Here is a 15,575-nt window from a genome sequence, read left to right as displayed (position 1 = left end):
ATTGCTGATTTGACCAAACACTTGTCTGTAGCCCAAATGTCTCCGTGGAGTCGGTTTAAATTGAAAAGCAGCCCAAGAGAAGAAGTTCCTGGGTGTATGGATATGAATCCCTCTAGTCAGCATGGCACGGAATCCAGCTCGACAACATTTTCACGTTATACACTTTGGGCCCAGACTTTGTGGACACAACAAACTTTCTGTGTACAGCGCAATACAATCGGACGTAATGTTCACTAAATATAACGTGAGATTACTGTAAACACCACTCCGAGAGCTGCTGCGTTGCAGGCATCTAAACTGTCAGGAAAGCCTGCCAGCCAGAGACAAGGTTCCCAAATAAATTTACAGCCTCCACTAGCGGTGGCTAGACAAGTCAAAAATCAAATTATTTGGCATGGTTTCCCATTGAAATCAATGGCAATGAAGCTCACTTGGACTATATATGGAATGGCTTTTATAAATTGCACCTGTCAATAAGGACCCCTTAAAGAAACACATACTACCTTAATGCTTCTCCTTAGAAACTTTGAATATCAAGCTAACTTAGATCAACACATTTATTTGTCTTTTGTTTTTGTGTGTGCTTTCAAAAACAATAACAGCAGCAAAACAAACAAACTGGCAGGAAGTTGGTTTTCCCATCAGTGCCCTTGTTAGAAACAGAATGTCTAGAGAATATGCTTGGAGAAAAACCATATTTTTAAACCACATTAGATATCTGATGCCAAATGTCTGATGAAAGTAGTATTTAGTAGTCATGGAAGGTGTCTTTGGGACCTGCCCAGTGACTGAGGAGCAAGCTGTGAATGTACAGCTATCCCTCAAGCTTCTGACTGGAGTGACCAGCAGTTCATTGATGATGAAATATTTTTACAGAAAATACCATGTATTTTTAGGTCACCTCTCCTCAGTACCCCAAAGCAGACAGAACCCAATGAAGTGAATGAAATTCAGAGATCTCCATCCATCAGGGCAACTAGAATTCTGGCCACTCTCTTTCACTGTTCAAATATTGCAAGAAAACTCCAATATCGTTTCTGCCCCCCACTTTCTCCACAAGAGCCTTTCCTTCTAGTAAACATTTCTCCACCAAAAAGAACTCCAGGAAATGTCAGAAGTTCGACTGGGCTAAGGAGAGGGGAAAAAAGAAATGTAGCAGCCAGAATGCATGTTGAATTTTAACTGTTGGTAAGTTCTTGGACCACCTGCCCAAGTGCATGCAAGCAGTTTGCAGAGAAAAATTCTTCCTTCAATTAAAAGTCCCTGTCTGGGTCCCAAACTTTTCTCCCTGGGCAAAAAGGATCAGAAACACCTCATTGAGTATTGGGCCACCATAACTGACTCATCAAAGGACATCTCTCCTTCCCCCCAAAAAAGCATGACTTGGAACAGCAAGGCATTCTAAGAAAGACAACCCTCTCCGTGTTGGAAGAAAAGTAGCAGTGACTGTAATTAACAGAGCAGCAGCTGTGGAACTTCTAGGGTTGTATTTAAAAGCCCATGCAGGAACGGGGTGAGCAGTCGTGACTGCAGCTGTGTAGTAAAATAAGGATGGGAGCGGGAAATGGGGCAGGAGAAGTAAATAGGTGTACTTACAGCCCGCGGAGCCGAAGCCAGATTTTCTCGATCTGTTCCGGTTGCAGGTATTTCAGAGAGTTGCTCTCAAATTCTTCAATCTCCTTGGTTGGGGACTCCATAGCTGCAGGTAGGTGACCACCGGCGGTGAAGCTGAGAGAGTTTGGGCTATCCCCTCCCCGTCTCCTCGCCCAGCTCGAGATGCCCAGACAGGCGCGGCGCGCGTTTGCCGGGCACTTTCTCGGCGCGCTCCCCCTTCTGCGCCCCCAGACTCCGACTTAGAGCGGACTCCGATCGCGGGAAACCACGGCCCCAGGTGCGCCCCGGAGGCAGTTGCGGGAACCAGCCATGGTCCCGGGCTAATGCCCAGGGATACGGACAAGGATAGGGATAGAGATAGGGACTGGGATTGGGATAGGGATAGGGATAGGGATAGGGCTCCTGCTCCAAGAGAAAGCACCTCGGGTCTATTCGTATTCTCCCCCAACCCCCAAACAAAGCCACAGAAGCGATCAGCGCGCAGCTAAAGGGTTTGGAGGTGAAAAGGAGGACTGGGTAGGGAGGAAAGTGGGAAGGAGGAGGAAGAAAGTGAGAAGGGAGAGAAAAGCAGCGGCTGAGCCAAGCGGGAGCCGGCGCGGGCGGTGGGGCTTGACCCGGACGCCGCGCACCCGGCTCCGCCCCGCGCCCAGCGCCCCGCTCACTCCCTGGCCGCGCTGCCTTCGCGCCCCTCTGTTTTCTCTCACTTACCAGCAGCTCTGCTGACAAGCGAGAAAACTGACAAGTGAGAAAAGTCGTCTGTCAGAGCCCGGGCTGGCGTCTGGGCTGTCACCGCAGGCGCGGAGGGAGGGGCGCGCGGGCACCGCCATCTGCCGGGCACACGCTCGGCTCCGACCCCGGCCGGGCACACTCGCCCCCGAAGGGCAGCCGCGGCCACCATCGACCTGCGGAGCTGCGTGGGCTTCCGGAGCCCGCACCTCAACAAGAGCTCGGCTCCGCGCGCAAGTAGGAGGGAAGGGAAATCCTTATCCTCCCGGGGCCAGGGCACGCAGCAGCCGCGAGGCTCCGTGGAGGTTCGGCCTGGAGGTCCCCCACAGCCTCACTCTCGGACCCGCCACAGAACTGGGTCCATTTTGAAATATTAAAGCGACTGATGGGGACGAAGGGAACCACACACCACACTCAAAAACTCTTGATGTTTTCTTGCTAAAGGGGCTCTCTTGCTCGCTCTCTCTCTCCCTCCCTCATTCCCTCCCTCCCTCCCTCTCCCCCCCAACCCCCACCTCTCTCCTTGTGCGGAAGAAAAGGAGAAAATATACCAACAGTGAGGAGGTAAGTTTCTTCAGATCAATGCCACACGCTACTCAAGAGGGTCCCTCCTGGGTGCTGGCTGGGTGGCTGTGGATGGTGACAAACTTTCAGTTCCACAAAGCTGCAACTCACTGTCAGGGTTCCCCTAGTTCATGAACAATGTCACTAAGGTAGAATGCTCTGGAAGAACGGGACCAGGTATGAAGTTGGGAGTCAGGGAGGGAGGACAGATGAAGGGAGGAACCAAAGACTGGGGGAATCCATGCCCAAGATGATTGCAAGCGACATCACAGAAGGGTCCCTCAAACTTCCTTCTAGGTGAAGCCACCACCAGGGGCTATTTCAAACCTGGCTCTCAGGGTTCCTGAGATTCAGGGTGGGGCATGCCATATACAGTATTTTTCCTCAATGACAGGTAATACTTCTTTCCATCACACTCTCAGAATTATTTTTCTATCCATTATATGATTACCTGCTTCCCAAAAGCATGATAAACTTAGAAGTGAGGACTAGTTTTTCTTCACTGCTCAAGTAAAGTTCCATTCACCTGACCTTAACAAAGGAATAAAATGGTCTGTAAATCATAAATGCTCACCCACTTCGTAATTGGCATTCATTTTCCAGAAATTAGGGGTGAGAGTGATGAGGATGCTTGGCTGGCCCCATGCGTTCTAGCAGAGAAGGTAGTACCTCAAGGCAAGACAAAAGACCTGTTTGATGAAAAATGACTTACCTACTCACCTGCCAGGTAAATCTGAAGTCGCCCCATTAAAGTCAGCCCTTTAAGGTTTATGGAGGCGCATACATTTTCACTGAGTTAAGGTATTATTACTAGGCAATGGTAACATTAAGCAATATTTTAACATGGAGTTCATCTATCTGAATAAAACCAATTACCCTTCCAATGTCACCCAGCAGAGAAACAGTGCCCTGGGGGAATAGAATGTCACAAGAGGAAATTTTTATAGTGACGTGTTTTGAGAATGGAAGACAGCAGCATGGTCCCCGAATGGGGTATTTCCATTAGTGTGTGCACCTTGGGCAGCCTGCTGGCACAATGTGGAAGTATAATAATAATAACAGCAAACAAGTATCGGAAACTTTCCATAGCCCAAGCATTGTTCTAAGTGTTCTACTGTCATGTAATACTCAAGACTACTCTATGAGGTAGATACTATTATTATCATCCCCATTTTACAGTAAGAAAACTGAAGCACCAGGAGGCTTCCTAGACCAACTAGAGAGAGAACTGAACTAGAAAAGACCAGAGTTTGAGTTATGGCTGATTATCTTATCCTATACAAATACATCCCCCTCACAGAGTCCCATTTTCCACATCTATAAAGTGATACATTTAGGCAAAAATATTTTTATGTTGCTTTCATCTTTATGATTCATTGAGGTCATCTGGAGAGACTTGGAAAAAGAAATTGCTGAAAAGAGAGACGAATGATGCTGAATTCACATTTTAACTATGTCATAGTTTCTCTAAGTACTGGCCTAGAATGAAAATATACAAAGGAATATTAAGCATGATACTTACCTTTCACTCCATACCACATCTATGACTTTTTCCCACTCTTAGTGGAATTTTGATTGTCAGAGAAAAGCAAATTTTGGAAGAAAAAGCAAAGAAATCGACTTTTGCTGCAATTAAGCAAATCAGAGAGAAAAGACCAAAAAAAATTTTTTAAGTTTTTAAAGCTAGATTTTGTTTCATTTGAGAAAATTTCTTACAAAATTAATGTGTATTGGAAAGTCAGGAAAATATAACTTTGCTTTATCTACATCCATAATAGTCTTTAGAGCAGGAAGGAGCCCAAAAGACAACACAGTTTGGAGGTTTTCAAATTTTTGAAGCAACAGAGTATTTTATTTTAAATAATATAAGGAACTCAAATGCATAACTCAGCTTTAAAAAATAAAGATAGAGTGGCTCCAGTTGAATAGGGAAGGGAAGTAGTTAGTTCTCAGGTACAGAGTCCACCTCTGCCTCCTCTTTACCCCAGCTCTTAGTGCCCAATGTTCCCACTTTACAGATGAGAAAACTGAGGCCAAAATACCACAAAACAACTACGAATTCTTTGCTCCTAAACCACATTAGAAAACAACTTTGTCTTCTCTCTGCCAACAAAATATTACTATTTTTAGATGCACCATGTTACTACGTCACTCAGATTGTGTTCTCTCTTCATCTATCACAGCCAAAGTATGCTTGATAGTTGCAGCAACACCATAAGCCACAATTTCTACTGGCATTCTGCTCAGAGGCAAGAAAAAAGAAACAGATGCAAATAGACCTGGAAACAAAAGGTCTAAGAAAACACAAAGTCACTCACAACTTTGCTTTACAGGTTAATTTCCTTTGTTTCTTCCTAACCCAGATTTTTTCAGTAAAATTGTTTAGGAAACATTACATGGTCAAACATCACTAAATGCATATAGACATGCATACATACATATATATATGCACAGGCACATATACATGCATGTTTGCATGCATACATACATATAACCAACAATTTAAAGTACTCCTGCAAATACACACAGAGTAACTAAGTCTATGGACTAGCTAACCTCTGCACTGTCAGAATTAAGTATTATAAAAGATTAGGAAGAAAGTGAGCTACCTGTCCCAGAGTTCAAGGGGAAGCTAGATGTTAATCTGATAAAGGAATAGGAATCAGGCTTTGAAGGCATGAGAATGACGCCTCTGGTCTCTTTCATTGCTAAGATTTCATGGTTCATTTATAATCACAATAACCACATCTACCACCCTACCAGTTTTTGAGAACTGTCATCTGCCAAGCACCATGACAGGCACATCACAGGTTGGTCCATTTCATCCCCAACAAAATACTTTAGCATAGTTTAATTATGCTCATTTACAAGTAAAGACAGAAAGGGCTCCCAATGGTCAGATAACTTCTGCAAAGACATACAGCTAATACATGGCACAGCAGGTTCCAAACCCAGACCAAAAGGCAAAGCTTATGTTCTTTTGCCTTTGCTATACCACCTCCCTGCAGACACACAAAAACTCTAGTAAAGAGGTATATAATAGAGAAGGTACAGAAAGGAGCAGGAGCATGGATGAGGGGGTCATTCATGCTGTGGGGAAATTAGGAAGGCTTCATAGTGAAGGTGACATTTGAACTGGATCTTGAAAGTAGGTGGAATAGAAACTGTTTGCATGAAAGGGGAGTGGAGGCGGGTGATTCCAGACAGAGGCCACTGCATGAAAAGAGGCACAGAAACATGATAAGGGGTAGGGTGTCCTGCAATCCACAAGCAGTTTTGTGTGGTGTGTCTGTGAATGTGACTAGGAACAGAAAGAGAAAATGCTGGAAGGATCAGCCATTCTCTTGTTGTCATGGAAGAAGCTTGGGCCCTCTCCTATAGATGTCAGGGAGCCATGGGCACATCTAAACAGTGAGAGGCATGGCCACGTGTGGAGGGTACCTGCTGCCCTGAATATGCCAAGGGCATTGTGCACAGAGGTCAGCTCTCCAGGAACCTGCCATAGAAGCATGCAACAACTATGGTGCAAACGATAACCAGGGCTGCAGAAGAGAAATCCAGTGACCAACTGCAAACAAGCTCCTCCGCTTACAAAGAAGGAAGAGTAGAAAAAGGAAAATAGGCAAAATCAGAAAAAGCAAAGCTTTTTTTCTTCCAGCTACGAGATAATGACTACTTGCTTTGACCTCCATGAAGCCAGCCTGTGCCCTTGATCCATTTTTCACGACTTGGCAGTGGCATCATGAAGAGAGTCTGTTGAGGGGGAAATTCTGGAGATACATTTAGGACATCAGAAGTAGCACCACCAGGCACAGCAACCCCTCCTCCCCGCCCACACCAGATGTGAGGCGGCCCCCATAATGTTCTGTCAACAGAGGCTGTTCTCTCTCACTGGCTTCCTTTGTGGGGAAAGGGGCCTCTTTGGCGACACCGTTACCCTGCTTCTCCCTCTGACGTCTTTTCTGTTTGATTTTATAATTTGGGGCAGACTCTGTCTCAGGAACCACCTTCCCTAGAAAAAAGAGGTGAAAGAAAAGGCAGAGGACTGGCTAAGCCCAGAGGTACCCCCACTCTAGCCCCCGTCTGAAATGGGGCTCTGAACAGCCAGAATCTCAACTACATTACCAAGTAGTGGCCCAGAGAAGTGAGAAGACAAAGAGATAGAAGAGATAGGGCAGCTCAGGGGCAGCCGGATGTAGCCTGCATGTGACCCACAGTTTCTGCGCCTCTCTCTGCCAGGATCCTTCAGTTGCTCCCACAGGAGAAGCTCACATACTCCTTCCGATAGAGGTGGCACAGGCAAAGGAAAGGACTTGAAGTGGTACTACCTCACCATGCCACCTAGGACAAGATCCTTCTCTTGTTTGGCCATGGTTGGGTGGGGCTCAGGGACCTCTGGATCCCTTTCCAATGCTCACATACCCTAATGTTCCATCAACAGAGGCATGGTTAGTCTGGCCTGGGCTAACCAAGCTTTTCACAGACCCAAAAAAACTGCAGGAAAACCTGAGTCTGCCCTGGCAGGCCAGATTTGACTATAATAGACATAACCTAGATTGTCCAACCAGAACCATGGACCCTATACCTATGGATAGAGTGATTGGTCCAGGGGGTGACATGTGACTGAAACATCTGGTCCTTATGGGAGATTTGATGTGGCCACTAGGAGAGAAATGGTCTATTTTTCTTTTCTTTGAGAAACAAGCCATATGGCTTGAAGTTATCTTAGCCATGGGGTTATCTTTTCACCATGTGGAGAGAATATACCAGAAAAATGACATCAGGGCTGGGTGCAGTTGCTCATGCCTGTAATCCCAGCACTCTGAAGGCCAAGATGGCCGGATCACCTGAGGTCAGGAGTTCAAGACCAGCCTGGCCAAGATGGCAGAACCCCATCTCTACGAAAAAAATATAAAAATTAGCTGGGCATGGTGGCACACACCTGTAATCCCAGCTGCTCAGAAGGCTGAGGCACAAGAATCGCTTGAACCCGGGAAGCGGAGGTTGCAGTGAGCTGAGATCACACCACTGCACTCCAGCCTGGGCGACAGAGTGAGACTCCATCTCAAAAAAAAAAAGGAAAAAAGAAAAAAAAATGACATCAACACAGAAAAAGCTGAGAGAAGAACTAGAGAGACAAAGGAAAAACAATGTGAAAGGAGCCGTTGAGCCCCTTGATCCTGCTATGCCTGAAGCCAGATGCCCATTGACTTTTAGGTTATATGAACAAAATAAATGTACCCCACCCATTTTTTTTTATAACTTAAACTAATTTGAGTCAGAGTTATGTTACTGACAACTAAAAGAATGCCAACTAATAATACAATTATTCCTTACAGGAATGTTGTAAGGGGGAAAAAAAAAAAAAAACTGGGCCAGGCACAGTGGCTCACGCCTGTAATCCCAGCACTTTTGGAGGCCGAGGCAGACAGATTGCCTGAGGTCAGGAGTTCAAGGCAAGCCTGGCTAACATGGTGGTGTAACCCAATCTCTACTAAAAATACAAAAAGTAGCCAGGCGTGGTGGCACATTCCTGTAGTCCCAGCTACACGGGAGGCTGAAGCAGGAGAATCACTTGAACCTGGAAGGCAGAAGTTGCAGTGAGCCAAGATCATGCCACTGCACTCCAGCCTGGGCAACAGAACAAGATTCTATCTTAAAAAACAAACAAACAAACAAAAAAATCATGTATGGCCAGTGCCTTGTACATTGGAGGTTCTCATAAAATAGTAGTTCCTCCTCCATCTCATCCATCTGGCAGGACACAAAGGGACGGAAACTGGAGCACTATAAAGGGATCTAGGGGTGGGCAGAGCACCCACAGTAAATAGAAAAAGCCTGTATTATCTTGATAAATAGATATACCAATAATTTTCTTTCAGTTACATTTTGATAATGACCTATCGAATCATTGATATATTACATACATTAACCCCTCAGAACAAGCCTGAAGTGAATGAAACACTTTATTTTTTTAATTTATTTTATTTTCTTTTTTTTGAGACAGAGTTTCACTCTTATTGCCCAGGCTGGAGTGCAGTGGTGTGATCTCGGCTCACTGCAACCTCTCCCTCCCGGGTTCAAGCAATTCTCTGCCTCAGCCTCCTGAGTAGCTGGGATTACAGGCACCCACCACCACACCCGGCTAATTTTTGTATTTTTAATACAGATGGGGTATCACCATCTTGGCCAGGCTGGTCTTTAACTCCTGACTTCAGGATCCACCTGCCTCGGCCTCCCAAAATGCTGGGATTACAGGCACAGTTTATTATTATTATTACCTCCAGTTTAGAAATGAGGTGGCGAAGGTCCGAGAAGTCTGCCGGCTTCCCTTGGGCTGGTCTGCTCTCCTCCAGCTAGTGGCAGGGCAGCAAGACAGTGCAGGCCTCCTGACTTCTGGCTCCGTGGCCATTCTGCCTCTCAGAATACACTGCCAACCCAGCAGAATTAAGTTGGCTGTACTAATGAAATTGAAATTTTTGTTCACATAAAACTGCTGATGCTACGAGTCAGCCAAATTCTGACCCAAAGGTACATAAATCAGCGGGTTGTTCTTCCTATCACTGTAAAGCAAATTTGAATATGGAAAAACCTCAGAGCTGAAAGGGATCTGTATCCAAGCTCCTAATTCTTCAGATAAGGAATGAGCAGCTTAATCACATGAAGTCACCACACAAGTTGGCGGCAGAGCTTGGACCAGAAGCGATGTCCCTGAACTCCCAGCCCAGCGCTCCACTGTCTCTTTCTTCTGTGGGATCAAGAATGGCTCCCACTTCCAACTGAGGACTGGTCCAGTGGTTTGCTCAGTTAAGAAAAGATGCCCACTAAAAAGCATAGGCTGTTGGTAAATTCTTCTTGAAGAAAGGGGGTCTCCTGGGGAATTGGTAGAAGTAGAGAAGAAAGGCTCCAGGAAAGTGGAAAGGTCCACAGCAGCCTAGATAATAACAAAGAACCTGATGTGATGGGTGTAAGAGGGTCAAGAAAGGGACACTGGGCAACGGCTGTATATGCAGACTGAAGGGGCCTGGACTACCACATTAAAGCTTAGGCTTGGCCAGGCATGGCAGCTCACACCTATAATCCCAGCATTTTGGGAGGCTGAGGCAGGAGGATCTCATGAGGCTAGGAGTTGGAGACCAGCCTGGGCAACACGTGAAGACCCTGTCTCTACAAAACATTTTTAAAAATTAGCCAGGTGTGGTGGTGTGCACCTGTGGCCCTGGCTATTAGGGAGGCTAAGGTGGGAGGATTGCTTGAGCCCAGGGGTCAAGGCTGCAATGAGCCATGATCACAGGATTACACTCCAGCCTGGGCAACAGAGCAAGACTTACTCTCTCAAAAAAAAAAAAAAAAAAAAAATGCTAAGGCTTTATACTCTTGCCAGTAGGGAAGCATTAAAATCCGTTGAGCAGGTGTGTAGGAGATGCAAAGTGGAAGTTTGATTTGCAAAGAAGGATTTAAAAACAGGATTTTCAAAGGTTGTTTTTGAAAGGCCACCAAAGGTGATGTTACAGATTCTTTTCTCTGTATCTGGAGGGAAATGATCTCACAAAACAAATAAATGCTGGAACCTTTTAAATTCATTCATTCATTCAACAAACATTGGCTGAGTGCCTACTATGTGCTGCACACTCTGTGATACTAGGTATGCAATGGTCAATTAAAATACTCCAGTTTTGCACCATGGATCTTTAATCTAATTGGGAAAACAGATACTAAACAGATTATAAAACAACAGATACATCACTGTAAAGGTAAAGGGTGCTGAAAAGAAAAACAGGGTGCAGAGCAGAGAACAAAAGGGATGTGATTTATTTATAAATAGGGTGGCATTTCAGCTATATTGCTATGTAACAACCTATCCTCAAAATTCAGTGGCTTTTTAAAACAACCAGTTTTTCTCTCTCATGATCCTGTGGGTTGGCCAGGTAGTTCTTCTGTTGGTCTTGTTTGGGGTCTGCCATGCAGCTGTAGCCAGATGGCAACCCGGGCTAGAATATCCAATATGGTTTCACTCACGTCTGGTGCTTTGGCAGGGACAGCTGGAAGGCTAGGACCTCTCTCTTTCTCTACATGGTTTCTCCTCCTGGTCTCACCATGTAGCTCGATTAGGCTCCTGTACATGGCAGCTAGATTGCAAGTGCAAGTGTGCCAAGATTGGGGAGGCAGAAGCAGCCAGTCAGCTTATGGGCTAGGCCTAGGACTGGCACAACATCACTTCTGCTGCACTGGGTTGGTTAAAGCAATCACAGAGCTAGCCCTGATTCAACAGAAGAAACAAACCCCACCTCTTGATGCAGGGTGTGGGGAGGGAGTGACACAGATATTTGCAGCCACCTTTAATACACCCAAGTGGTCACGGATGGCCTCCACGAGCAGGTAACATTTGATCTAAGACCTGAAGGAAAAGGGGACAGCCAGGTAACAGGCAAGAGTAGGAGGAAAATATTTCTGACAAGAGGGAACAACTTGTGCAAAGATTATTAAGCAGGGAGAAGCTTGAGGAGTTGAAGGGCTCATAAGGAGCTAAGTTGTGGCAGGAGAAATGTGGCAAGGGGAGAGTGGCCTGTGATGAGGTCAGGAGGCAGGCGGGTGGGGACAAGGGAAGAATATCGGGGACAGATTTAGGGACCCATTCAACTGTAGTCTTCTAGAGGGCAGAGATCACAAAAGTCTTGTTCACCACTGTCCCCTGTCCCCCTGACCTTCCCTCCAACCCTCTATGCCTAACATACCAATTGTCCAATGACCAACTGGGCTTCTCAGACAAGTATTGTGAAATTTACTTCATTTATGGCACAAGGTTAGTGATTCCTAGCACATACATTATAGTCAAAGAGCAAACCTCAGACATGGACACAAACTTGAGTTTCTACTAGACCTGAAGATGTGGAGCTACTCAGGGAAAGGCAAAAAGCACTGACCAGAGTTACCTTTCAGTGCATAAAGGGTTAATTTTCAATTAGCTGCACCTTTCAGTTATCTGGCAGAGAATTACTGTTCCTTGCACCCTTCAGATAAGTGAAATGTTACTTTTCATGTGACTCAGCACACAAGGGGAATGAGGGATATTTACTCCTGACAGTGTTTTCAAAATTGTCCTTGGGGACATCTAAATGGTCCATGCTAGTCCCTGTGATTCTCAGAAGTGAAAGGATTTTAATACTCAGGAGAATAAAAGAATATAAAAGAATAACATATCTATGAATGCCTTCCACCCACATGCTTTTAACAGATTCATGCTAATAAAAAAGACCCTGAAGGCACTGTGACTCGGCCCATAATCCTTCACTCGTAGACTGACAGACCCATCAGAAGTTGACATGTGCATATATTTCTACTTCTGAGATACAAATTGGCTTCTATGAGCAGGGAGTGGGACTTGATTTATGGAGAAGCATGGAAACTTATGGACACAATTTAAAAGTAATTAACATGGAAAGCCAATCTTAGCAAAAGACTCTCAAACTGCTTATGTGCTGCCAGTACCGCCATGGAAACAGGTGGACTCTCACACGTAGAGCTATGTGGCTTCCCTGCTGCCTTAGCTAAATGTAAATGAAGAAATGAAAATTATTCTCCTCAATGGGATTTAGGAAGCACTTGGGAATTTTAACGAAAGCATTGAAAGGAAAGTGCTGAGTCCTTGAAAATAGCTCCCATCAAGTCAATTAAGACCCTGTTAGAAACCATTCTGCCTTCACTATGGGCAGAGCCAACAGAGCCTTCTGAATCAATGAGTCTCTTTTTAAGAAATATTTCATTTAATACTTTCCCTCCCCCACCTAGGCATAAAGAGCATTTGTGAAAATCAGTCCCATTCTCACACATTCATATAACATAGCAGAAGTACCCACTGCATCCTGCCCTGAAATCAGACTTATTTGCCATGGAGTTTCCTACTGATAATTGGATATTTCCTATACTCCTATTCTACACAGAATTCAACCTATCAGAATCTAATCATTCTGCCAGATCAATGCTCAGCAATTCCTAAGGATGCTGCTATTACCTGGGACTTTTGACCACTTTTTCTCTTCATTTATTGCCAGATTCATCATCTCAAACACTGTATTGGAATTAGTTGGTAATAGAGGAAATTTTAATGCATGACCTTTTCAAAACCCCTCTGCCTTCCATAGTGAAATCTAACTTGGTTAAGGATTTATTGATAGAGGGCTGGTCATTGACTGCTGGTGACCTCAGGAGATTTATTTAATAACCATGGCTTTTAGAAGCAACATTCACATCAAAATGAAAATGTGTTTATGTCAAAATATTAGCAGGAAAACTTACATCATTCAATTTTATTATAAATTTGAATGGCATTTCAGTGATAGCCTACCTTCCACCATTACTGTCTCGCACTGGAAACCACTACTAATAAATGCATCATCATAAATCACTTAAACATGAAGAAAAAAAGCTCCTAAAAAAAGCTACAGAACATTTCAAGGCAAAAAGACTTCTGAAAATGTAGTAATTGGACTTTTTTTTAATACCAGTTAAGCAGGTGTTTAAATTTAAGAGTTTATCAGAGTTTGCTCTTCAAAAGTACATTTGAAGGCGTGATTCTGGGCACCTTGGTAACAGCCTCACACCATATCCTTTTGTGCTGCCTGAAATACAGATCTGCTGGCTGAGCCCACCTCGCTTGGCAACCGCAAGTATTTGGGACCGGGCTTTTCTAACCTGCCTAGTCCGCCAAGGCGGCCAGAGCCCTGCAGTGGCGAGGAGGCCCCATTTGGCCCAGCTGCTGCTAAGCACGGCGCCAGATCAATATCCCAGCAGACGGCGCTTTGCTGGCAACAATTGCAACTGATGGCGCTCCCAAGGCTGTGTGACATCGCTGGGTGTTTGCAAAGCAGAGGAAAATCCCTCTATGCACCAGCGGTTCTGACCTCCCTCCAGTGAGCCACTCGCCTGTCTTTAATCACCCGTGAAATGGTGCAGGAAAGAAGCAGTGTGGAGGAGAGGCTGCAAGGAAATAACCTACCAGGATGACCAGATGTGACTCATGCTGTTCACCTTTGAAGGGAAGGAACATTTTGGAGCAGGATGGCACTCTAACTTGCCTCCAAGGGACACAAGAGAGAATACCTTTCTTGCTCTCAGCAGACAAGGATTGTGCAATGCAGCTGAAAGAAAACAACCAACATCAATAATGCTCTGGGACCCATGGCTGATATATTTTTCAGCTATCTGAGTAATTGAACAGTTGCCAAAATATAGCTCTCAAAGGCCATGTGTGGACAGAGCCATCACTGATACTGAAAGGGCAGGCTTAACCCTGGATGGTATCCAGAGGGCATATCCCAAAGTCTCTTCTTTCCCCAAACATAAATACTGCCACCAACACATGCAGTAGTAGTAATAGAAGTATAGTACTATTTATTTTTGGCATGTTGTATGTACTATTTTTTTTTACAAGCATAATATCCTAGAAAAACCTCACATAGAAGCTTTAAGTAACTCAATCAAGGTCATATAGTAGGTAGTAGAAGTGGATTTTAACTAAAGCCTGTCATTGACCTACAGAACCCTGGGGCCTCTCAGAAATAGGTATTTTGGTGTGAGTTGAGAGGCTAGCTCTGTGTCTGATCAACAAACAGCCCTCTGACTCAAAGCTCTCTGACAATGGTACTATGACTTTGCAATTACCAACCACATCAAGCTATCTTTAAGCAGCTTTAAAGATTTGAGAATGAGGAGACAAAGCAGAGAGGAAACCACTAGTCGAAGGCTACAAGTGCAGACACTGGCAATGCTGAAATAAAAAGGAACCTGCAGTTCTCGTGATAGGAACTGCTTCAATCATTGATTTGAGGGTCTGCACACCCATGCTATAATGGTTCCCAAGACCTCAGGGAGTGCATACTGCACAGCTTTCACAGGGAGGCAATGCTGTCTTCACAAGAGTTTCCAATGACAAAAGAAAATGTCCAGGCATGCTGAGCAATGTGTGGAATCTTGGAAGCAGAGTCAGGGACCCCAGATAAGAAACCTACAAATCACATATCTGGGAAACTATCACCACAATCCATTTTTTTGTTTTTGCCTCAACAGCATTTTTCCTTCTCTCCACAAGGAGTCGAGACCACAGTAAAAATGTTTCTTGCCTGCTTCACTAAAGCAGGACAAAAATAGTTTCTTGGTACCATTTTTCTTGTCTTTTAAACTTATCCTATTCCTTTTATCTAGGTTTTATTTCTTGCATCTAGCAAGAGATGCAAGAAATCAAAAGAAAGTGTTTTCCTGATACAATGCATGGAAATGAAGACAAGGGAGCTTGGATTAAATACTACACAGCTGAAAATAATGCATGGAGATAAGTGAGCCAGCAGCCTTATTGTTAATAACATAAATAAAAATAATAGTAAAATAACAACACTCCTACATTTATCTCCCTTCAGGACAGTTCTTTTCACAGGCTTCCCAAATCAGAGCACAGAATTATGCTGAGTGCCTAAAGGGCTCTGCCCTCTGTGATCTGTGCTCACCCTAGATTAATGAGGCATTCCTAACACCTGTGCTTACATTTCTTATGCTGCCTTCCCAGCCATCTCGGGGTGGTTTTATCTACGTTGGAGCAAGCCTCTAAATTCCAGCAGTACCAGGGACTTAGAAGGCAATGACCTTGACATGCACGGGCTTTCTTCTCACCACCCAGG

At 44.7% G+C, this 15,575-nt stretch overlaps 1 protein-coding gene across 7 annotated transcripts in view; it reads right to left on the bottom strand.

Moving 5' to 3' along the window:
• PDE1C (phosphodiesterase 1C) overlaps positions 1–15,575 on the bottom strand; it is a 692,034-nt gene that overhangs the window by 339,842 nt on the left and 336,617 nt on the right. For 2 of the 7 annotated variants that reach the window (XM_055293499.2, XM_063609693.1), the window contains exons 1-2: positions 2,323–2,389; positions 1,597–1,699 (exon numbers count right to left, since the gene is read on the bottom strand). The exons of 4 other annotated variants lie outside the window; for them this stretch is intronic. In XM_055293499.2, the coding sequence (XP_055149474.1) occupies positions 1,597–1,697 (101 nt within the window). In that variant the 5' untranslated portion in view covers positions 1,698–1,699; positions 2,323–2,389. Of the gene's footprint in view, positions 1–1,596; positions 1,700–2,322; positions 2,781–15,575 lie in introns of those variants that run through there. One more of the 7 variants, XM_055293502.2, reaches the window with a different exon arrangement.

This window comes from Symphalangus syndactylus, chromosome 9, assembly GCF_028878055.3.
Source record: "Symphalangus syndactylus isolate Jambi chromosome 9, NHGRI_mSymSyn1-v2.1_pri, whole genome shotgun sequence".
Lineage (NCBI taxonomy): Eukaryota > Metazoa > Chordata > Mammalia > Primates > Hylobatidae > Symphalangus > Symphalangus syndactylus.
This window is presented reverse-complemented; position numbering and strand designations above follow the sequence as displayed.